This window comes from Ornithorhynchus anatinus, chromosome 20, assembly GCF_004115215.2.
Source record: "Ornithorhynchus anatinus isolate Pmale09 chromosome 20, mOrnAna1.pri.v4, whole genome shotgun sequence".
Lineage (NCBI taxonomy): Eukaryota > Metazoa > Chordata > Mammalia > Monotremata > Ornithorhynchidae > Ornithorhynchus > Ornithorhynchus anatinus.
The window spans coordinates 30,174,387-30,198,365 of record NC_041747.1 but is presented as its reverse complement, the minus strand read 5'-3'; the positions used below and the strand labels follow the sequence as shown (position 1 = coordinate 30,198,365).

At 53.2% G+C, this 23,979-nt stretch overlaps 1 protein-coding gene across 3 annotated transcripts in view; it reads left to right on the top strand.

The window, feature by feature from the left end:
- Positions 1 to 2,598: 2,598 nt before the first annotated feature.
- Positions 2,599 to 23,979, top strand: part of FCHSD2 (FCH and double SH3 domains 2) — a 72,367-nt gene continuing 50,986 nt past the window's right edge. For all 3 annotated transcript variants that reach the window (XM_029048253.1, XM_029048254.1, XM_029048252.1), the window contains exons 1-3: positions 2,599 to 2,828; positions 4,688 to 4,785; positions 22,153 to 22,198. In XM_029048253.1, coding sequence (XP_028904086.1) covers positions 2,808 to 2,828; positions 4,688 to 4,785; positions 22,153 to 22,198 — 165 coding nt within the window. In that variant the 5' untranslated portion in view covers positions 2,599 to 2,807. The remainder of the gene's footprint in view (positions 2,829 to 4,687; positions 4,786 to 22,152; positions 22,199 to 23,979) is intronic.

The window sequence follows — 23,979 nt, the reverse complement described above, 5'->3', positions numbered from 1 at the left end:
ACAAAACAAGACAACATCATCAAGATAAATAGGATCAAGGAGATGTACACCTCATTAACAAAATAAATAGGCTAATAAATAATAAATCCAAATGAGCACAGTGCTGAGGGGAAGGGGGAAGAACAACATCGCTAAAATCTGCCCTTTCCTCTCCAAAGTGCTAACATGGTAATACAATCACTCATCCTATCCCGCCTGGATGACTGCATCAACTTCCTTACTGATCTCCCAGCCTCCCGTGTCTCCCCACTCCAGTCCCTCCTTCACTCTGCTGCCGGATCATTTTTCTACAGAAACGTTCAGGACGTATGTCCCCACTCCCACGACCTCTGACTCCCAGGCCCGGGCTCTTTCCACTGAGCCACACTGCTCCCCAAGGGCGCGGGGCAGTGCAGGGGGTGTGTGGGCTAATCTGTGCCCTTGCTTTGCTTTCTGCCTCCCCCGTTTAATAATAATTAATAATAATTTTGGTTTAGACCGTTTAGAAAGTGAACCCATCATTGGGCCGGGATAGTCTCTATCTTCTCTAAGAAGCAGCGGGGCTTTGTGGAAAGAGCCCGGGCTTGGGAGTCAGAGGTCGTGGGTTCTAATCCCGGCTCCGCCACCTGTCAGCTGGGTGGCTTTGGGCAAGTCACTTCATTTCTCTGGGCCTCAGTTCCCACATCTGTAAAATGGGGATTAATGATAATTATGTTGGTATTTGTTAAGCGCTTATGATGTGCCTAGCACTGTTCTAAGCGCTGGGGTAGATCCAAGGTCATCAGGTCATCCCTGCCCCGATTAGACTGTAAACCCATCAATGGGCCGGGATTGTCTCTACTTGTTGCCGAATTGTCCATTCCAAGTGCTTAGTTCAGCGCTCTGCACATAGTAAGCGCTCAATAAATACTATTGAATGAATCAGATGGTCTCCCGTGGGGCTCACAGTCTTCATCCTCATTTTCCAGATGAGGGAACTGAGGTCCAGAGAAGTCAGGTGACTGGCCCAAAGTCACCCGGCTGACAGGTGGCGGAGCCGGGATTAGAACCCACGACCTCTGACTTCCAAGCTCGGTGCTTCTCTAAGACTGTGATCAAGACCGTGAGCCCCACGGGGGACAACTTGATGACCTTGTACCTCCCCCAGCGCTTAGAACAGTGTTCGGCACAGGGTAAACGCTTAAGAAATCTGTAAGCCCGGCAGTGGGTAGGGTTTGTCTCTATCTGTTGCTCAACTGTATATATCTTTATCACCCTATTTATTTTGTTTATTTTGTTTAATGAGATGTACTTCACCCTGATTCTATTTAGTTGCCATTGTTTTTATGAGATGTTCTTCCTCTTGACTCTATTTATTGCCATTGTTCTTGTCTGCCTGTCTCCCCCGATTAGACTGTAGGCCCGGCAAAGGGCAGGGACCATCTCTATCTGTTGCCGACTTGTATATTCCAAGCGCTTAGTACAGGGCTCTGCACATAGTAAGGGCTCAATAAATACTATTGAATGAATGAAAGAAATACCAACATTATGATAACTGTTGGCGAATCGTTCATTCCAAGCGCTTAGTCCACATAGTCAGCGCTCAATAAATACTACTGAATGAATGACAGAAAGATCAACATTATGATATGTTGGCGAATCGTCCATTTCAAGCGCTTAGTCCAGGGCTCTGCACATAGTCAGCGCTCAATAAATGCTATTGAATGAACGAATGAATGAAATACCAACATTATGATAACTGTTGGCGAATCGTCCATTCCAAGTGCTTAGTCCAGGGCTCTGCACATAGTCAGCGCTCAGTAAATACTATTGAATGAACAAATGAATGAAAGAAATACCAACATTATAATAACTGTTGGCGAATCGTCCATTCCAAGAGCTTAGTCCACATAGTCAGCGCTCAATAAATACTATTGAATGAATGACGGAAAGACCAACATTATGATAACTGTCGGCGAATCTGTCCATTCCAAGTGCTTAGTCCACATAGTCAGCGCTCAATAAATACTATTGAATGAATGACAGAAAGACCAACATTATGATAACTGTTGGCGAATGGTCCATTCCAAGTGCTTAGTCCAGGGCTCTGCACAAAGTCAGCGCTCAGTAAATACTATTGAATGAACGAATGAATGAAAGAAATACCAACATTATAATAACTGTTGGCGAATCGTCCATTCCAAGCGCTTAGTCCACATAGTCAGCGCTTAATAAATACTATTGAATGAATGACAGAAAGACCAACATTATAACTGTTGGCGAATGGTCCATTCCAAGCGCTTAGTCCAGCGCTCTGCACATAGGGAGCGCTCCATAAATACGATTGCATGAATGGGGGGGGGACCCCCGTAGGGGGCGGGCCCTGGGTTCGAGAGCAGGCCCGTCAGTTAACGCCTGCCGGTCCCGGCTTGGGGGTGTCTCTAGGGGCCGAGGCGGGGGCGGTCTCTATGGTCGCGGCGGGAGCGTCCGGACGCGCCGAGGCGCTCTTTCCCAACGGAGCCCGAGCCGAGGCGAGGCGAGCGGCCGGAAGTTCGTTGGCCTCAGGAGCGGCGGGGGGACGGGTCCCGCAGCGCCACCCCTCGGTTCGGGGGTCACGGTGCTGGAAAAGGGGGTGGGGGGGGCGGCCCAGCAGAGGAGTCGGGCCCTGTCGGCGAATCCGCCCCAACGGAGACGGGGCCCCCGCATCGTCTCCCGCACCGACCCCATCCCTCCTCCCGCACAGACACACACACACATTCCTTCCTCGCACTCCCTTCCCACGTCGACGCTCCCCCCCCCCCCGCGCTGCGATCTCCGCCGCCGGGCCGGGTTGATGTCCCTCCAGCACCATGCAGCCACCGCCGAGGAAGGTGAGAAGCGGGGCTGGGGAGGGGGCGGGGGGGTTGTGTTGCGGGACCGGAGGGGTGGCGGGACGGATTCGGGGTTGCCACCTCCGAACAAAGACCTCGGTCGGGCCCGCAGGCTCGGTGGGGAGGCGAGGGGAGTTGGATCTGGGGGTCTCTGGGGGGTCTCTGGGTATGTCTGGGTGTGTACGTGTGTCTGTGTGTGTGTGTTGGGGGGGCTGCAGCCGTGTGCGTGCCTGTGAGTGTGTGTGGGGGGGGCCACGGGCGAGGGGAAAAGCACGTGCATGTGTGGGGGGCCGTGTGTGCAGGGGTGACTAGCAATCATCATCCTAATTGCCGACTTGTCCATTCCAAGCGCTTAGTACAGTGCTCGTAAGCGCCCAATGCATACGATTGAATGAATGAATAATAACGTTGGTACTCGTTAAGCCCTTACGGTGTCCCCAGCACTGTTCAAAGCGCTGGGGAGGGGATGCAAGGTCACCAGGTGGTCCCACTGGTTCCCCCCGCCTTATTACAACCGAGGCCCAGAGAAGCGAAGTTGACCGGCCCGAAGTCACGCAGCTGATAAGCACCGGGGGATGGGGGGGGATTAGAACCCACGACCCCTGACTCCCAAGCCCGGGGGCTTTCCACGGGGCCACGCTGCTCCCCAAGGGCGCGGGGAAGTGCGGGGGGTTGGGGGCTAGTCTGTGCCCATGTCAGGGGGTGGCGCGGAGGGTGTTGGTGAGAGTATGGGACACGGGCGTTGACAGTGCATCTGTAGGGATGGGGTGTGCTTGCCAGATGTGTAGCAGCTGGGTGCACATGTGTGCGGGCTGTGGGGGTTGTCTGTGTGTGTGTGCGTGTGCAGGCATGTGCATTAGTTCAGCCTGCCAAGAGCCTCCCCCATTTTGCAGGCCTTAGAGACACTGGACTAACCCTGGTCCTCCCGCCCCACCTGCCCGCTGGTCACTCCGTCCCCGAGTCCTGCTTGGGGAAGGGGCAAGAAGTGGAGAGATGGGGAGAGCCGCCTGCCTGTCCCCGGGGCTGGGAAGCATTCCCCGGGAGCAGGGCAGGGGTTTTCTTGCGGGGTTCTCAGGGGCCTCGCTTCCTCCTATTTTGAGGTGGGAGCCTTCCTGCCTTGGGTTTTCCTCTGTGCAGCCACAAGCTTGTCTGTCTGTCACCTCGCTGACTGGAGTGGCCAGGGGACCTGGTGGCAGGTCCTTTTGAGGATGGCCCGTTGGCCAGCTGGGTGGGCAGACACACGGGCGGGAGTTTGGCCTTGACCAGCCAGGTGATAGCGTGGGATCTTCCCCCTTGCGGTCCTGAGGATGCAGGGGTGGCTAGTCCTGCGTCCCTCTGGGAGCCGGAGCGGGTCAACTGCCAAACTGTCGGTGGTCTGGGTGGGCGAGGCTGGCCGGAGTCTTGCCCCCAGGACTGTGGGCTGCTGCCTTCCAGCTGTCCCCACCTCCGATGCGCCACTGGGCCGGTGCCTCTTGGGGTCGGGTAAATTGCAGTGTTTGGTGGGAAGGACGGAAAGCCTAAATGCCCACGTCCCCGTTTTCTCCCTCCTTTCCCTGGAGCTCTCCTCCTTGCGGGTCTGCCCGCCAGGTGTGGAAGGAATAGGAAAATTCTCTTTCGGGCAGTAGATGGAAGGAGTGGGGAGTTTGTCCGCTAATGCGCAATACTTCTTCCTCTGCCGACCTTTAGGTCTCTTGGGGGACTGTCTGGACTAAATAGGCAAATTTACACAAGATCATCTTGTACCCACTTTGAGCCTACTAGTGAATTTGTGGATAGGTAGTAAGTATTTTCCTTAAAGACTTTAATTTATGTTGGTTAAAATGGCAGTGAGACCTCTACCAATATATGGTGTATTTTAGGTGAAAGTTACACAAGAACTGAAAAACGTTCAAGTTGAGCAGATGACAAAACTTCAAGCCAAGCATCAGGCAGAATGTGATTTGCTTGAAGATATGAGGTAAGGTTTCAGCAAACATTAAAAAAAAATCTCTAATATCTCTTTTTGGAAGAACGTTTGAGTCCCAAACTCTGGGAACGGATGATGGAATTTCCTCTTGGATTTCCTGCTTTCAGGCTGTTGAAGCTGGGACTCAGCTGGAAATTATAATGGGAACTAGCACCGTACAGACCACTTTTTCTTCTTGGCCCCGGGGAAAGCACTGGTGAATAAAGGCATTTCTGAACCAGTGAAGGATGGCAGCCTTTGAACCAATGAGCGTGTTTAAAAATCATCTTTCCACTTATTCGTGTGTTGTCATTAACTTCATTAAGTAGTTGAATTTTCCAAACTGATACTGAATGTTGACTGAGATCATATAAAGTATTTATGTGAAATGCCCTTTTAAGGTACATCGAATAAATCCACCATAAAATAAGCTGTTTCCTGAGATCTTCCAAGCATTCTGGAATCTAGTCTTTGAATGTCAGGTTCACAGGGGGTAGAGTTTGGGTGCCACCTAGATTGCCGTACTCCACTCCATCTAGCGCTCCACCCCTACTAGCCCTCACTCAAAGTCATTCCGACGGGAACGATTGCAGCCTGATGAAAATTAGTCACCACGTTTTGCGGAGTAAGCTAGACTCGTGCCTAGAAAGGAATATCTTTTCCTCCTGTTTACTTTTCTGCAAGCCTAAACGCATTGAGTAGCCGACGGATTGAGATTGTATTTCCTCCTCCGGCATATTTGATTTTGAGAAATTGGACATTCTTTGTTACCTTAAAAAGTGGCCTCATCGAAGGAGAACTGGACCTGTATTTCGGCCTCTCTTTCGGCAGGGGATGACCATCCCCTCCATGAACCCAGCAGTGACAGCTGGGAGGCAGCTAGTTCTCGGAAACACCTGTCTGGGTATCTTTCAGGAGTTTCTGACCGATCCTCACTGACTCTGCCCCTCCTCCAGCGTGGCCGGGACGAAGCTGATTCGTGAGAGCCGGGGGAGGGACCAGGCCTCTCTCTGTGGTTGGAGGACAGGCCTCTTCTCCCCCAGGCTGAGCCAGGCCGACTCTCTTCCTGCTAGCCCCATTGCTCCTGGGGCCACTGCCATTCAGCTCACTCCTCCCATTCTCCTCCCAGACACCCCCGCCTCCCCTTCCGGGCCCACTGGAATGTGCTTAGGGTCAAAGCAGTGACTATTTCTGTGGTGGTTAATGAAGAGCAGAGTAGTTGGCAGTGTCCGTTACTTTGCTAGAATCATAAACCTCCCCTTTCCCCAAAGTGGGCGACAGGGTGGGCGTTCGGTGTTCGCGAGCGTCCCCACTGAGACGTTTGTGTTCTCGCGTTAGCACGGTCCGCTGCTAATGGCCTCTGTCCCCACACTTGGCCAAGGAAGGAGAAGTCTTTCCCCTCACATGCCGGCGTCATGTTCCGGGAAGGCCCAGTGGACGTTGGGCGGTCTTGGATGTTGCCTGAGGCCAAACGGAAATTCTTGTCCTGGATGCTTTCCGCTTTATTTACGGGATTTGGCCAGATTTGAAAGCCGTTCTGTGGATTAAGGTTATCGATCACAGGCCTGCAGCCCTGGGAGGTTCTCGGTCCTGGCTAGGGTGGCATTGTTTGGGAGTTGGAGGGGGTGGCAGTTGAGGGTCGGAGGCGGTGCTCTCCACTGGCACGATGCCCAACATCCCGACTGTTTTCAGACGTCGGTTGGACCTTTTTGCAAGAGGTTTAGAAGCACTTGTGCCAACCTGGTGGTGCTGTTTTTCTTCTCTGGAGGTCCTACCTGGCCAGTTTCAGTAGCATCTTCTGAGATCATCTCCCTTCAGCTGTAAACAGAAATTCAGACACTCAGGTCTGAGGTCCAGTCTCCCCTCCCGGGTCTGTCTGGACTATCCAGGGCCACTTCAGCAGCAGTTGCCACCCTATCAGGGGCCTGGGGCCCCGACTGCCAGCGAGGGGGACTCGTGGGACATCCGGGGCCTCGGAGCCACATTTAGCTATCGATTTTAGAAGTGATCTGACACCTTCAACATTTCCTTCTTGGAAAATGTTTTTTGGTCTTGTCCGGTCCGCCGTGAGTGGTCTAGGAGTGCTCCCCATGTTTGCCCATCGTTCTTGGAGAAGCCAAAAATCCTTGGGGTTGTAAAGAGCCTGTGGGATGGTGTGTTGTGCACCGTCAGTCTGATGCCGTGGAGGCCTGGCTCAGGTGTCGGAGGCCGGGCGGAAGGTGGGGGAGTTGCTCCCCAGAGGGAGACCAGATGATGATTTACCTCGTTGGACCTTTGGAGCTGGGGAGGGAGTCCGGGGTTCCTCGTCTTATCTTGGCTCCCGTCCTGGAGGGATGAGTGATTCAGGAAAGGGGTGGGGCAAATGAGAGAAAGCATTTATGTTGCCTAGGGGCCCTCCGGGCTTGGGAAAAATATGCCAATTAGCACGGAGTTTCCTGTTGGCTTTGGACCTTGGGATCCGAGTGTGGGCCCGGCGGGCCTGAGACACTATTAGCTGTGCAGGATGGCCAGCCCGAACAGCTGCTGAGGCGTTCTGCCTCATCCTGTCGCCCTCTTGCCGTGGCTCGCCTCCGGCCGAGCGCAGGGACCGGTCAGGGGAGGGCAGGGCACCAACCCCGTCCCTCAGAATTCCAGGAAGCACTCTTTGTGTTGGCATCTCCGGGAGTGTGGGCGTGGAGAGACAGGGTATCCTGCCTGGCTCTCCAATAGGGTGGGCGTGGGGAGACAAGTGGCAGGCGGGCACCCCGCCTGGTCCTGCAGGAAGCCTGCCCCAATTACCACCCTGAACCCAAGTAGCGTTAACCCGACAGGCCCGCTGAACTGAGTACCCAGGCCTATTCAAGCTTGCATTCACTTACTGGACCTAGCCAGCACTCGCCTCCTGACAGAATCGTGCTACTGCCTGTTCCATCCGTAGTCTTTCTTCTCCTCCCTTCCTGGGTAAACAGCTCTGTCAGCCCGTTTCCCTCTTTAGGTTAAAATCAATCAGTGGTATTTACTGAGTACTTACTGGGTGCAGAGCATGGTACTAAGCACTCGGAAGAGTACAGTAATGTTGGTAGACACGATTTCTGCCCACAAGGAGCTTACAGTCTTGGGGGAGGGACCAAAATTAAAGTGGAAATGGAAGAATATGAGGATATGAACATAAGTCTTGTGGGGCTGAGGAATCTGTATCTCATTTACCTAATCTGTAAAACGGGGATTAAATCCTGATCCCTCAGATGTATATTGTGAGCCCCATGTGGGAGAGGGACTGTGGCCAATCTGATTATTTTATATCTACCTCAGTGCTTAATTCAGTGTCTGCCACCTAGCAAGTGCTTAACAAATACCATGAAAAAAAAAGAGGTGGTGACTTTGGGTGGGAATCCTGGGGCCCATGTAGCTGGAGTAGTGCCCGCCCTTGCCCGTGGCTGACCCCACCCCTAGTGCCATAGGGGCGGAGGGTCCTTCCGCCCCAGGCTGGGCTTGCGTTCTGGCCCGACCCTGAAGCCCAGGGGCCATGGGGCTTCTGAGCTGTTTGGCAGCTGACTCCCTGCTCCTCACGGCTGAGGGAAAGAGGGTGTGTGGAGAGGAGTGTGGTTCCTCCAGATCCATCCTCTGGCAGCACCGGGGAGGCTCTGTGGTCTGGGTCAGGGACCACACTCTCTGCTGTCCTGACTTCTGCTCTCTAACCCAGTCCTACAGCAGGGAATTCAGGCCCCTAAGCTTGCTGGTGGTGGAGGGACTCAGTTTTGCCTCTGGGAAGGAGATCCTCTAAGCTATAGGGGCCAGGGTCTCTGAGGATAGGGCCGCTAAGACCACCTGGGACCCCAGGCCGGCCAGTGAGCCGAGAACGGCCAGGGGCCAAGCAAAGGGTCAGGCTGGGAGCAGATCCCGGTCCATCCACCAGTGGATCACCTGCCTGGCTTCTGAGCCAGGGACAGTTGACTGGACTTTAAGAAGCAGAGAGGAGTTTTGCTTGTTGAGGGAGGCCCGGAGGCAGATGTGAATCGTGGACGTGGGATGACTCGGAGATTCCCTCATGATGCCCTCGGGATGTGCACTTGAGTCACACCCGGATCTTACGCCGCTTTGTTGCTGTCTCCCGGTGATCTGCTACCGCCCGGCAAGAATGTCGTGAATGTGCTGTGCGCTGGGAGTTGCCTCTGTCCGACTCGGGCCTGGAGGCTGCCTGGCACAAGAGGACTCCCGTCGACTTTGCCTTCCCGTGGGGGCCGGGGCTGCACTCCATTTCCCGCCCCAAGACACGCGACTGTTGTCCTGTGAGCGCGGGTCAGCGTGGGGCCAACTGGGCCTTCCATCCTCCCGTCTCTGGCGCCGCAGCCACGGCCCCGCCGGGTCGTCCTCTTTCCCAGGACCCAAGTTGAACAGTGTTCTCAACCTAGCCTTGAAGAGACCAGCCTGCCAAGTCCTCGGTCTCCCACGGGAGCCGCTTCTCTTCAGCCTTTAACCCTCGCCTCCCAGCCATGCCAGTGGAAGGTCTTGCTGGGGTAGGACCTTGGGCAGGCAGCAAGCTCAGGCAGCCTCTTGGCTGCCGCCAGGAGCTCCCGGGGCTCACTTGGGAGCTCCCGCATGTCCACATGCCCACGTCCTGCGGTTCCAGCCACTCCTGCACGTTGCATAGACTTCTGAATCCCCGCAACGCCATCCTTGCACACGCCCCTGCCGGACTTAAGTTCCTCAAGGGCAGCAGGGATCCTGTCTATCAGCTCTGTTGTCTTCTTCCAAATGCTTAGTACAGTGCTTTACCTACACTAAGCCCTCAATAAATGCCACTGATTAATTGGTTGCCACAAGCTGCACATGGCCCAGAGCCCAGAACCTTCCTCCCCTCTGCCAGTCCCAAGCCACCAGCGGAGGTGCCTGGCAGAGGATAGAGAGGACTAGGCTGGCCGGTCTCCCATCTTGCCACAGGGTGGTCGGGCTCTCCGGCTGCTTCCACAAGCTAGGCGGGCCCCAGGCCCTTCAGCCCCAGAGCTGCCAGAAGTAGGGAACGTTAGGGAACGTTCTTCAAGAGACTCACATCTGTCTGAATCGAGCACTCAATTCAGCACCGGCAGCATCGGTCAAGGTGCGTGACCCATGACTAGAGTTTCCTTACCGTGGACTTCGTCAGGAACGCTGTCCCCATATTCCGGGCAAACTGACTGTGCTTGGACTCACTGGCAGTGCATCTCAGGCAAGTCTTCATTATCACTACCTTTCACCTTGAGTCTTTGCTGTTCCAGGTGCACAGCACCACCCGTCTTTTCCAGGGAAGACGGGGTAAACAGCTTCAAGGTGGAATGCTGCACAGTTGCTTGTCTGGCCTGAGGGGTGCACAGGGAAAGAGATTTCAGACAGAGCCTTAGCTAGGTGACCTTCATTTCTAAATCTGTGGCATAGTCCAAGGAGAGCCAAACAAATGCTTCTGTGGTTCGGACAGCTCCGTGCACAGAACAGGTAGTGATGAGCTGTCTCTTGATACTTGTGAGAGTTTGTGGCATCCCAAGGTTTCTTTTGCAGCCATGGGCGGGGTGGTGGGCAAGGGCCGCGAGGGAGTCTCGAGAGGAGTGCTTCCTGATCCTTCTCCGGGACAGGAGTGAGTGAGTTCCCAGATGCTCCCCTCTGGGCTCTTCCCCATTTTCCTGGTGGTATTTGAAAAAGTTTCAGGCTTCACACTGAAGGGCTCAAAATGGTCCACGTGGAAACAGTGAAAACGGGCAGCTCGAAACTGAATCAGAGTAGGGAGATGGGCTGACAAGCGAGGATTCCAACCGCTGAGCATTCTGAGTGGTGGGTGGTTGGCGGTTGCCACTCAGGGAAGCCATCTCCTGTGAAAGTTTTTGCCAGCCGCTCCTGTGGTTGAAATTTACATTTTCTTTCCTTTTCACCACCCTGATGTGTGGAAGAAGCTGTGAGCGTCGTTGGCAGAGTTGAGGGGTAACAGGTAAAGAGTCCTTTTCATAACGTAAAGACCGCTCCTGTTGGGAAGCACTGCTGAAAGTGACTGGGAAGTTTGATTAAATGCGGTTCCCGCCTATCTGCAGCCCTACGTGTAGTGAGGTGTGGGGCCCTCGCCTCGGGCGAGTCAGTGGTCACTGTGCTGAAGGACTGCAAGCCCCCGGGAAGGAGTGCAGTCTGCTGGGAAGATTGCCTGCCACTAGAACATGGGCACAGGGCGGTACCAGCCAGGGTGAACCCCGGGGCCCCCCGAGAGCCGGTCCTGGTGCTGGTTCAGGTCCCTGTCATCGCTGATGTCCCGTCTCTCCAAGTCATCATCATTTCACTTGATGGTTGTGGCCCGGGCCCCGATCCTTCATTTCTCCCCCCACCCCCGTGTGAGCCTGTCACTGCGGAGGGCGGGTGGGCCGAGGGCAGGCGGGCCGAGGGCGGGTGTGAGACTAGAGACCCGTTTTGAATGTGTGTTTCCTTGAGTATCATTTTTGAAAACAGATGTTTTCTTCTAAAAATAGTCAAGCCTAAAAAAAAAAAACCAACCCATTTGGTACCATCTGGCAAACCGTCTTTCATCCCATCGAGGGGTGGGGGTGATTGGGGATTGAGATTTAAAATCGGATTTTTTAAAATTGAACGTTTGTATCTCATCTGTGGGCAAACTATACACTTACTGCTAAGCAGATGTCACCTTTATACCCATTAGGGGAAGGTTCAGAAATGAGGAAAAACACTCCACGTGCGTAACTTGAAATTCTATTGGTTTGACCACACCATAGAATGCAGTCTGAGTGTTTCTTTTCTGGGGAAACAAAATTACTGTCTGATTTTGTTTTCGGTCCATTTAAAGCCTTAGGAGGAAGTTGCCGATCGCCCCCTCCCCCATCAGAAGAGTTTATAGAGAACCGAAGTTTTGGCCTTTTCTTCTCGACCGTAGCACCCTGTTTGCTTCCGTCTTGGTTCCGCCCTTTCCTGTAAATTGTCTGGACCATTGGAGTCCCTCCCTTCTGGCTTTCCAGCCCCCTCCCCTCGCAGACTAGACTGTCCTTCTGGCCCTCCTGAAACTCCCCCTGGGTCATTCAGCATCTTCAGAGACCTCCCCAGAGGCCAAAAGACTCCCCTGAACCCCCTCCACAGTGGTCTTCCCAGCTTTTGAATCTGCTGTCTTCTCCCACCTCACCCCCCGACCCCCTCCAGATCCTCTCAGCCCTCCAGGCCCCCCTCAGCCCTCCCTGCCCGGGCTTGTTTGGGATCTGTAAATAAATGCTGCTGCCCCAGCTCTCTCTCTCTCCCTCTCTTCTATCGCCTTGTTCCGCATTGAGGCTCCAGGCCAGGCAGACTCAGTTAATGTCACCCGTTTCCCCTTTTGCTCTGCCTTTCTGCCCACGCCACCAAGCGTGTACTGAATCCTTGCTGGGCAGAGCAGGGTCAGATAGGAGATTAAACAGGTGCACCTGTTTTATCAGTGCTCCCTAAAGTAGTCAAGTGCCAGTTTCCCAAGATTGTACTTAGAGTTAAAGTTTAACTTGCTAGAATCCTAAAAGTGTTTGTTTCATCAAAAACTTTAAAAAAAAAAAGAATGAAAAATCAGGGACCTTTGGGCCTACCTAGCTCCCAGTTTCCTATTGACTCAGCGGTCCAGGAGGAGCAATTTCCGAAGGTCTGAGTTCTCCAGATTTCATTGTTCTGAGAGTTTTTATTGTTTGCTGTTTTTCTTCCCTATTGTCTTAGGTTTCTTTCCCTCCAGTAGGTCTGTAGGTGAGAGTCCGGAGAAGGGAGTGGGGAGCTCTTTGCCCCATCAGAGTCATTTAAACCATAAAACTTAATGCACATTTAGCTCTCTCTCCCTCCCCTCTGAGATGTAAGTGTCCTACTCTGCAAATCACATATTTCCCATAGTGATTTTTGGTCTCGAAGTCACCCAAAGGGATGTATCAGCTTCAGCTGATAGCTTTGTAAATGTTAGCTGTGTACACACGTATGCTAAATATGGCATTATTGCTCCTCCTACTTGGCAGCTCTGGGAACAAGGACAAGGTGAGTACACTGAGAGGCAAATAACCAGTGAACAGGAGCCCCCTTAAGTCATGAAAACGATGGAATCCATTGAGTGTGTACTCTGTGCAGAGCACTGTCCTCAGCCTGCTTGGGAGAATACCTTGGCAATTTGGGAATGGGGCCTGGAGAGCACCAGAGCTGAGGATGGTCAGTCCCTGGACCGGCCAAGCAGGACGCTGTCTCCGACCGTGGCTGCGGGACATTTGGAGAGCCTCCCAGACGGACAGCACAGCACGGGTCTGGGAGTCAGAAGGACCTGGGTTTTAATCCCGGCTCTGTCACTTGTCTGCTGTGGGTGACCTTGGGCAAGTCACCTCACTTCACTGTGCTCAGTTACCTCATCTGTAAAATGGGGATGAAGAAGACTGTGAGCCCCACAAGAGACAGGAACTCTGTCCAACCTGATTAAGTTGTATCTACCCCAGTGCTTAGAACAACGCCTGGCACATAGTAAGCGCCTAACATTAAATGGCGTCTGCCATTCCTAACTTTTCCCTCCATTAACCCGTTACATCCCACTCATCCATTCATTTAGTCAAACTCTCCTGAACCTGCTGATCCTCAGCCCGCTCGACTGACTGTGTAATGAACCCCTTCTCCTTTCTACCCAGTGTGGGCAGGGGTCTCCTTTTGTTTATTTTCAGTTCATCTCCTTCAGCTTCCTAGGGTTCCCCTCTGCTGAGGCAGGCCGTGGGTTGGGCCTTGGGGTTGGCCGAAGGGTCCGGTCAGCAGTAGTTCCGTTCCTGCCCTCTGGCCATAGCTTTACCCTCAAAGAATGCTATCTCCAGGGGAAAAATGGAAATGGTGCCAGGCGCTGCAGGCAGCCGACATAGCCGGCAGCCAATTCAGCAGGGGGGCCACCAATGCAGCGGCGCAGCTAGGGCTGACCTTCCCACAGGCCCTATGTTGGGCGTGTGTAGAAATGTCACCGTCATGGGTGTCGTCTTCAGATCTCCAGGACACAGCAGGCAGGCAGCGGGGATCATGGTGGACTCGAATCGGGCTTGGGGAAAAGAGAGAGAGAGAGAAATTGGCATCGTAATGCTGTAATGTGACGTGTAAGGACCAGGAAATGATCCTTCCACACAGTTGGCGTAGGTCAGGCCCTGATGGGGTCCCAGGCCGCCCTGGTTTCTCTGCTCACCGCTGTTCTTGGGAAAGTCCTGCTGCTTTTCCCGCTGCCCTCCGGCAGCCTGGACCACTCTCTCCATCAGCCACGGTTTCTTTCCCTGCTGCTTGCTCTCTCTAAGGGATATGTGGGCTTCCTTCCATGTGGGAAAACTGATTTCTTCCCCTACGTCTGCAGTTGGGAAAATTTTGCAGCCTCATGGGTTGTGGTCATATGTTCATGTCATCCCATCCCTCCCGCTTTTAGGCTTCCTCCCTTTGGAGAAGGTGGCAGTTTCTTAAACTGCAAGATTCAGTTGGCTTTCTTTCAGAATGCAGGATGGTCTGGTCTTTTTGCAGAGACTGAACGCATTCTCCCGGGGCCGGTGGCCGGGGAGCTGGCTGGTGCTTGGGGCCGGCCTGGAGGCGGTGATCCAAATGGAATCACCAAACCCTCACAGAGTGGCTTCCAATGGGGCGACTGGAGGCTGTACCCAATATCCTTTTTTTAGCTTGCATTTTTAGTGAAGAAATGCTAACAATGACAGTACAATGGGAAATGACCTCAAATGCAAAGCCTGTGCTGATTACTCACCGACGTTATCCAGCGGCTTCCGGCTATGCTGTAATTAGGGTAGACTTATAGTTGCAGTGTGAATAATTAATATTGTTACCTTTTTACATTTTCCACTGTTGCCTGAACAGTGTGTTAACTTACACTAGGTACGTGGTGAGAAGAGCATGAGCTAGAGAAAAGATCCTGGGAGTCAGGGGACCCTGACCTTTAAGTCTGACTCCACCTCTTGCCTGGTAATGTGATCTTGGGCATGACACCTAACTTCTGTGCACCTCAGTTTCCTCCTCTGTACAATGGAGAGTAAATCATCTGTTCTCTCTCCCCATTAGACTGTGGAACTGGGCCTGCGTCTGATTTAATAACTTGTACCCGATACCTTGTATCTGCCCCAGTGCTCAGTAAGGTGCTTGGCACTGCAAGCAATTAATAAATAGTGCTATTATTTTTATTATTATTACTAGCAATAGTGATAATATGACACTATGAAAGTAAGTGCCATGGATCACTAAAGGATCACTAAAATATTTGCCTGGCCTTTTTTTTGTTAGTAAAGAGTTACTTAAGTCCTGCATCCTCACTGCTCTCTCCCCTGCCTTCTCAGAGGGAACAAAATTGTTCAATAGCAGTAGCCACCCCACTGCCAGTTAAAATGGAGATGGAGCAGCTCTTGAAAATGGCACGAAGGAGGAGCCCAAGGAAGGACAGGTAGCAGCACCAGTGCAGAGTCAGAGTGGGGTCCACCCAGCCTGGGAAGTCCCCTCTCTCTCTACCTCCCCAACCCGGGCCCTTGGTGGGTGTTTGATTCGGGCCCTTTGGAAAAGGCCCAATCAGAACTGGGAGCAGTTTGCCAGGATGCGTGAACGGGGCCCAGTGTCGAGAAAGGGCTTGTTCCTGACTGGCCTGGCATGCGCAACCCCCCATCACCAGGGAAGATCAAGCCCTCTTTGTAGGTAACACTTGTCCACCCTCCATCCAGCCTGTATCACATGTCCAGGGCTTTTTCTGCAGTCTTCTAGCTCAGTCGGTCTTTCCCTACTCGGTCTGTGCGGGATGTGCATCCCGACTGCACTGTGGTTTGGTGAGACGGCTTTCCCATTTTACCGTTCTGTCCCTGCTTCTCAAAGCGTCTAGCAGCCTCCCCCAGCTTAGTATAAGCTATGGGTTCAGCGAACTTCCTCGACTCGGGGATTGGCTACAGGGGTACGTACCTGTGTGAACGTACGTTGGTATATTTATCTATACATTTGATTGTTTGGCTGTGGGTGTGGCTTGGTTCTGGATGTGATGTTTCTGTGCTTACCAGCCTCTTCCTCAGCCTTCAGTACTACACCGCTCAGGGCTTTGGGTTGCTTCAAGCTTGTGCAGTCTTATAGTTCTGATTGGGCAAGGAATGGTCACTTCTTTATTCTGTTCTCGGCAAGCACTGGAACAGTGATCTGCATCTTGTGGAGGCCCGATCCATTCTGATACTGTAAAATAGCCTCGAGGGACCAGGGTGAGAAGTGTTTGGCTAGCTTTGGGCATAACACTAAGAGGGGAATTTGTGTCAGAAATGACATTCCTGCTGGGATCTTCGAAAGCCTCCTCCCAACGCCTTCATTCTTGCTGACTCAAGTTCCTCCAGTGTGCTTTGCCTGTGGTTCTTAGAGAGCACACCCCTCCAAGGCCCCCAGCTGTGCTCTGGGAGAACCCTCTAGCAGCTCCCACCACAGATGGCACAAAGGATCCCTTGCTGGAGCTGCTCTGGAGCCTGAGAAATCTTGGGCGAGCAACGGCTCGAACCCTGCGGATCGGCTCCTGCCCCCATAGTGCCGGACCCTCAGAGCCAGCCTGCTTTCCTGGCCGTCCACGTTCCGTCGTTTAAGAACCGGCGTCCTGCTACCCGCCGGCGTTGGCTGTCTGACGGCAAGAAGCTCCCAGACCCACCTCCCAGTCAATCAGTCAATCAATGTCAGTCACCTCTTCCTCTGCCTTCTCTCAGCCGCCGCCCCAGGCCGGATCTGGTTGGCCTCCTTGGCCTCGTAGCGGGGCTCTGGGCTCTGGCCCTTCCCCTCTCTGCTCCATCCCAGCCAAGGTAGTGACAATCACTTGCCTTGAGGGTTGCTCCCTTGGGGCGTCCTCCTCTTCAGCAGTCTACCGTGGCTTCTGCTCACCACTTCCAGCCAGTCAGATCCCAGGCTTCCGGCTTCAAGGTCTCTCAGCAGCCAGCTACTCTGCTCTCTTTATACCCCACATCCGAGTCCTTCGTGCGTGTCCCCCATCTGCTGCCATCAAGAGGCTCTGCACAGCATCAACTTCCCTTCACTCTCCCAGGCTCAAACCATCTCTCGTGCTGGTCCCCGGCTCAGACCATTGCTCGTGCTGATTCCCCGGGCTCCCTTTTGCCCAGAGCCACCTCACCCTGAAGTCTTCCCGGATCAATAGCCTGAGGTACTGCAGTCATTTCACACATTCTAGTTTGTGTCCCTTTCCCCAGGAGATGTGGGAATCCCTGGAAACTGTGTGCTCAGGTTTCTGGGTTTGCAGTTGCAATCAGTAAATCAATCAATGGATAGTATTTATCGAGTGCTTACTGTGCGCTTACTACATTAAGCACTGGGGAGAGTACAGTGCAGTAGTGTTGATAGACACGTTCCCTGCCCATAAGGAGCGTATAGTTTAGAGGAAGAGACAGGCATTCAGATAAATTATAGGCAGCCACTTATCTTGCATCCTAGGACTTTGTCACGTGTGATATCTGCGTGTGAGTTGACATGAGTCCTTGCCAGATTGGAAGCCCCAGGAGGGAGAGGTCTCCACCCCAAGGGACTCCACCAGTAGTCCAGGAGCCACTGGACTTGCTGCGGATGTAGTGTGATCTGCCCCGCTTCTCTCTTCCAACTTGCCACCTCTCTGTTCCCCCCATGCCCAGCCTGCTGGAGGCCCTATTTCACCTATTTTTCTGCAACCTAGCATCTCAGTGCAATTGTGCCTTTCCTTTGCACTGTGGCAGCAGGTTTGCTAGGCTCTAGCTCTGCCTCTTTGCGATAGGAGAGCAATCTCAGGGACCAATGGAAAAAGATTTTGAGGAGGAAGGGGTTGGACTGCACATCAAACACATTGCTTGTTTCAGTCAGTTTTTGATGGTGTTGAGTGTGAGCAGACTGTAAACCAGATGGCACTGAAGGGTGTCTTGGGGTAAAGGCGGTTGAAGGAAGGAGAGGAGCAAATTTCTAGCAGTCTCAGCTTTTCTATCCTGCCGGCCTGGGCCGCGAGTGGTTTTTCCCAAGTCGGATGTGACTGTATTTTCTTTGATGCCCTGCCTAAGTCTTCGTAGGCTTCCATTGTTTTCCTCATCTTCTCCCCTTTAACAGCCATTCTCATTCTCCAAGAAGAAACTGGAGTCAGACTTTCTCTTGGCTGCTCGTTGCCCTTTATCTGTTAGCTCCTGATGGTTTTGAGAGTCTCACCCTGGTTTTTCAGGCCTGGGACTAGCAGATATGCCCCGGGGAGGTCAAAGGCTCCAAGGCCAGCCAGTGACCCGGAATGGCCAGGCATGGTGGGAGTCCCCAGACCTCTGAGTGGGGCCTGGACCCTTCCATAGCCTTGGCCTTCAGCGCTGGATCACACTCCCTTGGCTGGATGCGGAGGCTAATTCCACATTGTTCCTCCTTCAAGATTTAGGAGGGGAAGTAGACTTATCCTCAAGTGGGGCGGGAGCCCAGGTACCCTCATGGGCTCACTGGGCGACCTTCCTCAGCTGCGCCCAGCCTCTTGTCGAAAGTATTCACCCCCCCTTCTTCCCAGGGCCGAACCAGGTGGTCTCTGCCCACCCCACTGGACTCCTTAGGAGTGTTAGGGTGGTTACTGCAGCGTAAGCTCCAGTGGTGAGCAGCACCCCTGGCTCCCTTCCATTCTGCCGTGTTGGGTTGGCACGTGAGCTGCCAGGTCCTGCATCCGTTCAGGAGCGTCGCCAGCAGTGGAGGCCTCAGAGCATCTCTGAGCAACTAGCCTCCTGGCTGGCCTAGTGGGGAGTTCTCCTTCCTGTAGGTTTCAGAAATGGGTGGAGCACACTTGGACTAGTAAATACTGGGACTATTATTCAGCACTTACTGAATGTGTCCTTTAACCAGCTCACAGCATCAGAAAGATAAATGTCTGCTCACAGGAAGGTTGTAGCTAAAGAGATGAGAGGAGATGGGCGATGCTATATTTGAGCTAGTGGCGGATTGCGCATTCCGAAAGTGGACATTAGTGTTCCTTTCCGGAGTCATTTCCTTCTGTCTGAGGGTTTCTCAGACTTTCACGAGAAACATCGGTCAGCAGTGTGGAATATTTCCGGTATGCTTAAAGGACACTTTAGCGAGATGTTTTTCTTGGGTTAAAAGCTTGGTCAGAAATATGGGTTTCCTGTTACAGTTATAACCTCACACCCCAGTTTTAACCCTAAGAACTGGTTGTTTGGTTTGTTCAAATTATTGTGTTTGTTCAATTATAGGCCTCAAAGATCAGAGGCCTAACAATACCCTGAGGCTGAATGCCCAGCACCGTCTAGACAGACCGCGGTTCTATGGGGCTGGGGGTCCGGGACTGTTGCCGCGGCCGGCCGGCCCCACTTCCCTCACGGAGAAGCCCTGGGCCTCCGGGCCAGAGTGGGGAGGGATGAGGGACGTTTCCCGCCGTACCGCTGCCGGGAGCAGTTTAGTTCCTAGCTCCCAGCCGTGATGCCAATAGAGATGTTGGTTTTCAACCACAGGGACGGGAGCAGGACATTTCCCAGAGCCGGCTCGGCCCCATTGCTGTCCTTCCAATCAGCCTGAAATGCCTCGTGCCCCTCGGGAACTTCCAGCTCTGGAGTTTAGAGTGGAATTTTGGAGCTGAGCTCTGAAGTTCCTCCTTCCCCGCCAGGAGGCCGTGCCTCCAAGCAGGAGGGCAGGGCGGTGTCCAGCTGCCTGAGAGCCAGTCTGGGAAGCCAATTTCAATGGCTTTGTCGTTCTGGTGGTGGCAGGGACCTTCCGACTGCATCAGATCAGATCTGCGGTGATATTTGGCCTGGGGTTCCATAAAGAGGTCCTCATGCTGACTGAGAGGGACGGGGCCTAAGAAATAATGCTTTCCTATACCTCTTACGCCAGCATCACCGGGTGCTTCACTTGGGCCCCGGGTGACGGGGTCTGAATCAGAAGCAGGCTTGGAGTTCCCAAGGGGCTGTTTCCATCTGTTGGAAGAGACCAGGTGGGGAATCTGCCAAGGTCGGAGGCCATCTGCAGACAGTGAGCGAGGGAGGCGGCCGCCCTGAGGCACAGTGGCCCAAGAGCAACAGGGGTTGGCCCCAGTTGAACATGGGAAAGTGCCAACCTCCTTCACTCAGGGTGGAAGTGGCACCTATATGGGTGAAGGGACCTGGGAGAGGGGGCACACCATGGTCCCGGAGTGAGGGGGAACTGAGGTGTGCCGAGTGGGGCTGGCTTTTCCCGTCCCCAGTCGAGGGGCTGGTGGGCTCCGTGGACTCTTTCCCGGGGCCCCAAATGGCCTTCCAGCTTCCCACCATTCCGGCAGGTCCCAGGGAGGTGCGTGCAGGTTGCTGCTCTTTATCTCCCAGAACCACGGCCCTACTGGAGCGATGGAGCAAGAGGTCATTTTCAAGCTCTTTGCTTCAAGTCTGAAGCATAAGAGGTAAAGCCACAGTAGTTGTGGGGAATGACTTGCCAAAGTGGAAAGTTTTAGGGAGAGTGTTCATTTTTATGAATCCTAATTAGTGTGACTGGAGTTATTTTTGTTTCATTCTCATGTCCTATCTGCAGCATAGATGACCAATTAACGATATTGGCATTTATTTTAGGGCTTATCACATCTTAAGTGCTGGATTAGATACAGGCCAGTCAGAGCAGACACAGTCTCCATCCCACATTAGGTGCAGAGGGGAGGAGGTCATTTACCTGAACCCCATTTCATAGATGAGGGAGCTGTGGCCCAGAGAGGTGAAGTGTCTCCTCCGAGGTCCCACAGCAGGCCATTGGCTGAGGTTTGGGGTGAATAGCTTACTTCCATTTTGCTTCCTTCCTGGTGACCCTGCGGGGTCTGATCAGGAGCCGTTTCCCCATCCAGGCTTGAGCGAGAAGTGGTGGGTGGGGGAGGCTGCCTGCGTTGAGCAGCAGGGCCTAGACCTGAGCCCTGGGAGCCTCTGCACAACCTGGGCTGTTTGGGAGAAGCAGTATGGCGTAGTGGATAGATTGCAGGTCTGGGAGTCAGAAGGTCATGGGTTCTAATGCTGGCTCCACCTCTTGTCTGCTGTGTGGGCTTGGGCAAGTCACTTCACTTCTCAATGACTCAAGTTACCTCATCTTTATAATGGGGATTGAGACTGCCAGCCCCATGTGGGACAGGGACTGTGTCCAACCCAATTTGCTTGTATCCATCCCAGTGCTTAGTACAGTATCTGTCTCACAATATGCTCTTAAATACCACAATTATTATTATTATTATCATAATTAGAAGCTGCAGGCATTTGGAAGGGGTCTAGCATCAAGTAGGTCAGGAGAAACTGTGGGGGTGCGGAGGGGAAAGAGTCCTGGCATCGGGCAGGCCGGTGGGTGTCCATATCCTTCTGGGTTGCAGTTTGGGAATCTGGGCAGTTTTCTGCAGAACACTGACTGTATGAGCTCTGAACATCCTAGAGACACATGACCAACGTTTCTAACTGGAAGAGGGCTTCGACTGCCCGAAGAGCCCAACCCATCCATTTTCACATATTCCAGCGGGGTCATTGGTTTGGGTGAATGAGCAGCTGGGCAAGAACAGAAATGAGGAAGGAGGCCCCGAAATGCCAGGGAAGGAAAAGATCAGCCTGCTGTAAATGACAAGAATGCATCTTGGATGTCTGCATTTGTCCCGATAGTGTTGGGCTTTTTTGCTGGCCCATTTGCTAACACCAACCTAGAGAATTAATCTTTTGGGAGAGGGCATCATTGGGTATAAGGAGGCCCTAAAGCGTACTAGGCAGATGAGTAGGAGAATGCTGCTTTCAGTGACTATGCAAATCAATTTGCATTCATTATCCTGGTCAAGCCAGCGTGGGGAAAATCCCATTGGCAACACAATAAAGAAGGCTTGTTTTGATACTTAATAGAATCCTAATATTTGAGAGGTCAACAAACCCCCTTAAATAATCATAAATCTGGTGAGGTGTTCCCTCCTTTGACTGTCTAGGGTATTTAAGCGAGGACCATAAGCATCCAGCGAGGTCTTACTAGCCACTTGATCCCAAGGCAAATATCTGGATGGGGCCCTTTAGTCCATAGTGATCTGGGAGGCAAAGTCAGATGCTGGTGGTGTTCCTTCTCCCTCCCCACCGCTGCCCTTGCCAGAATATCCCAAACATACAGGAGACCCAACACATCCCATGGAAAGCGATGGTCTCTTCTGGGGCTGAGGCATCTGGCTTGGAGGGAGGCACAGGTGGAGGCTTTTGTTCTGGGAAAGGTCTCCACCGCCAACGTCCACACATTTTGGCCTTCTGAAGCCAAGGGGTTTTCAGACATCTCATGGCTACGTTTAGGAGCTGCTAAACGTAGTGCAGGGGTCCAAACCAAATTTATTTGGAGTCCTCAGCTCAGTTCTCCAGACTGTTTGGTAGCCCTGAGCCCAGTCTATATGAAATAGATATCCGTCCGTTGTAGCTCCAGTGAGTAATGAATATTTGTTTCTTTTCCTAGGACATTCAGTCAAAAGAAAGCTGCAATTGAGAGAGAATATGCCCAGGTAAGCCCAAGGAGACAGCTGACTTGGCTGCTCCCTGTGCATGCAGGAGGCTGCGTGCGCGCACTCGTGTGTGTGTGTGTGTGTCTGTGTGTGTGCCTGTGGGAAAAAGACAGAGAGAGAGAGTGAGAGAGCAAGTGAGTGTAAGTTATCCCTGAAGTTGAATTGCTGCTTTACCCTCCTCCAGCCGCCCAGTGGCTCTTCTCTGCATTGGGATGTGGAAACTTTCCGCAGCGATGGGGATCCCCTGGGAGAGTGCATGGTTTCTCGGGAGAATCCTTCCTTTCCAACTCGGGGCCTAGAACCAGTCCGGCCCCGCTGGGAAGAGCAGGGGCATTTCTGTCCAGAGCCTCGCAGGGGTGCAAAGAGCTGGCTGGTTCGGGGCAGGAGGTGCCAGGTTGCCGAATGGGCGGGTGAGGTACACCATGGTCGGCTGGGCAGGCAGGGTACACCTTGGCCGTCAGAGCCCCACCCCTTTTTTTGAGGACTCTCTTTTTATTTGGAAATGCTCAATGGAAAAGACACCGCAGATTGATTCAGACCCATCTGTTATGAGGCTCAGAGCCGGGTAGGGGAGGTGCGGGGATGCCATCCTGGAAAGAATCTTGGGAAAATGAAAGTGCCACATTCTGTGTTGACAGTGGACAGTGGAGCTTGTCCAGCTCTCCCTCTCCCCCGCTGTCCCAGCTTTTCTCCAAGGGGCTAGAGAGTTGTGTGTGGAAGAAGATGGCTATAGAGGAGGGTAATGTCGGGCAGCCTTTCCGTAGGTGCAAGAGGGGGGCCAGGAGACCGCTGTTTTCTGGGGCCCCTGAGAGCAGAGGATGTGGATCAGGCACTTGGCTCTTGCAGCGCTGGAGGCGGGGTGTCCCGGGTGTTCCTGGGAACACCCTTGCTTCTCATTTCACATGTGTTTTTTCCCAAGTGGTTGTACAACAGCCTGTGGCTCACATTCACCAGCTCCCAGCATCGCCTCCTTAGGCCGGTCGGTCTCTCGGGGAAGTGGGTCTGCCTCCGTCGGTCACAGCGGGGCTTGTGGAATGCAGGGTTGGCTGAAGTGGTGACGGTCGTGGACCTCTCCTTTTAGGGGTTGGTGGAGGAGAGGAGGGGCTGGAGAGTGGGGAGGGACAGGACTGCTGGGCCATCAAGGCAAACACCGCATTGGACTCTCCTAAACGCTTAGTAGAGTGCTGTGAACACAGTAAGCACTCAATAAATTCCATTGGTTGATTGAGATCTTTTGGGGTGAGGCCACAGCTGCCCCTTGCCCGCCCCCCCCCCTCACCTCTTGGTCTCTCAAAGCAGGCACACGAAATGTCCTCGTGACCGGAGCCAGAAATGGTGGGTGTGGGAGGCTGCCCGCGGAGGGCAGCGGGGCCTAGACCTGAGCTCCGGAAGCCATGGCCGTTTGGGATAAGCAGGGTGGCGGAGTGGATGGAGCATGGGCCTGGGAGTCAGAAAGTCATGGGTTCTAATCCCGGCTCTGCCGCTTGTCTGCTGTGTAGCCCTGGGCTAGCCTCAGTTACCTCATCTATATAATGGGGATTAAGTCTGTGAGCCCTACGTGGGACAGGGACTGGGTCCAACCTGATTTGCTTCTATCCACCCTGGTACAGTGCCAGTATAGTGCATGACACATAGCAAGTGCTTAACAAATGCCACAATGATAAAAGCGGCTATCTCAGTCAGTCATATTTATTGAATACTTAAACTGTGTGCAGAGCACTGTACTAAGCAGTAAATCTCCCTCTAGATTGTAAACTCACTGTGGGCAGGGAACGTCTACC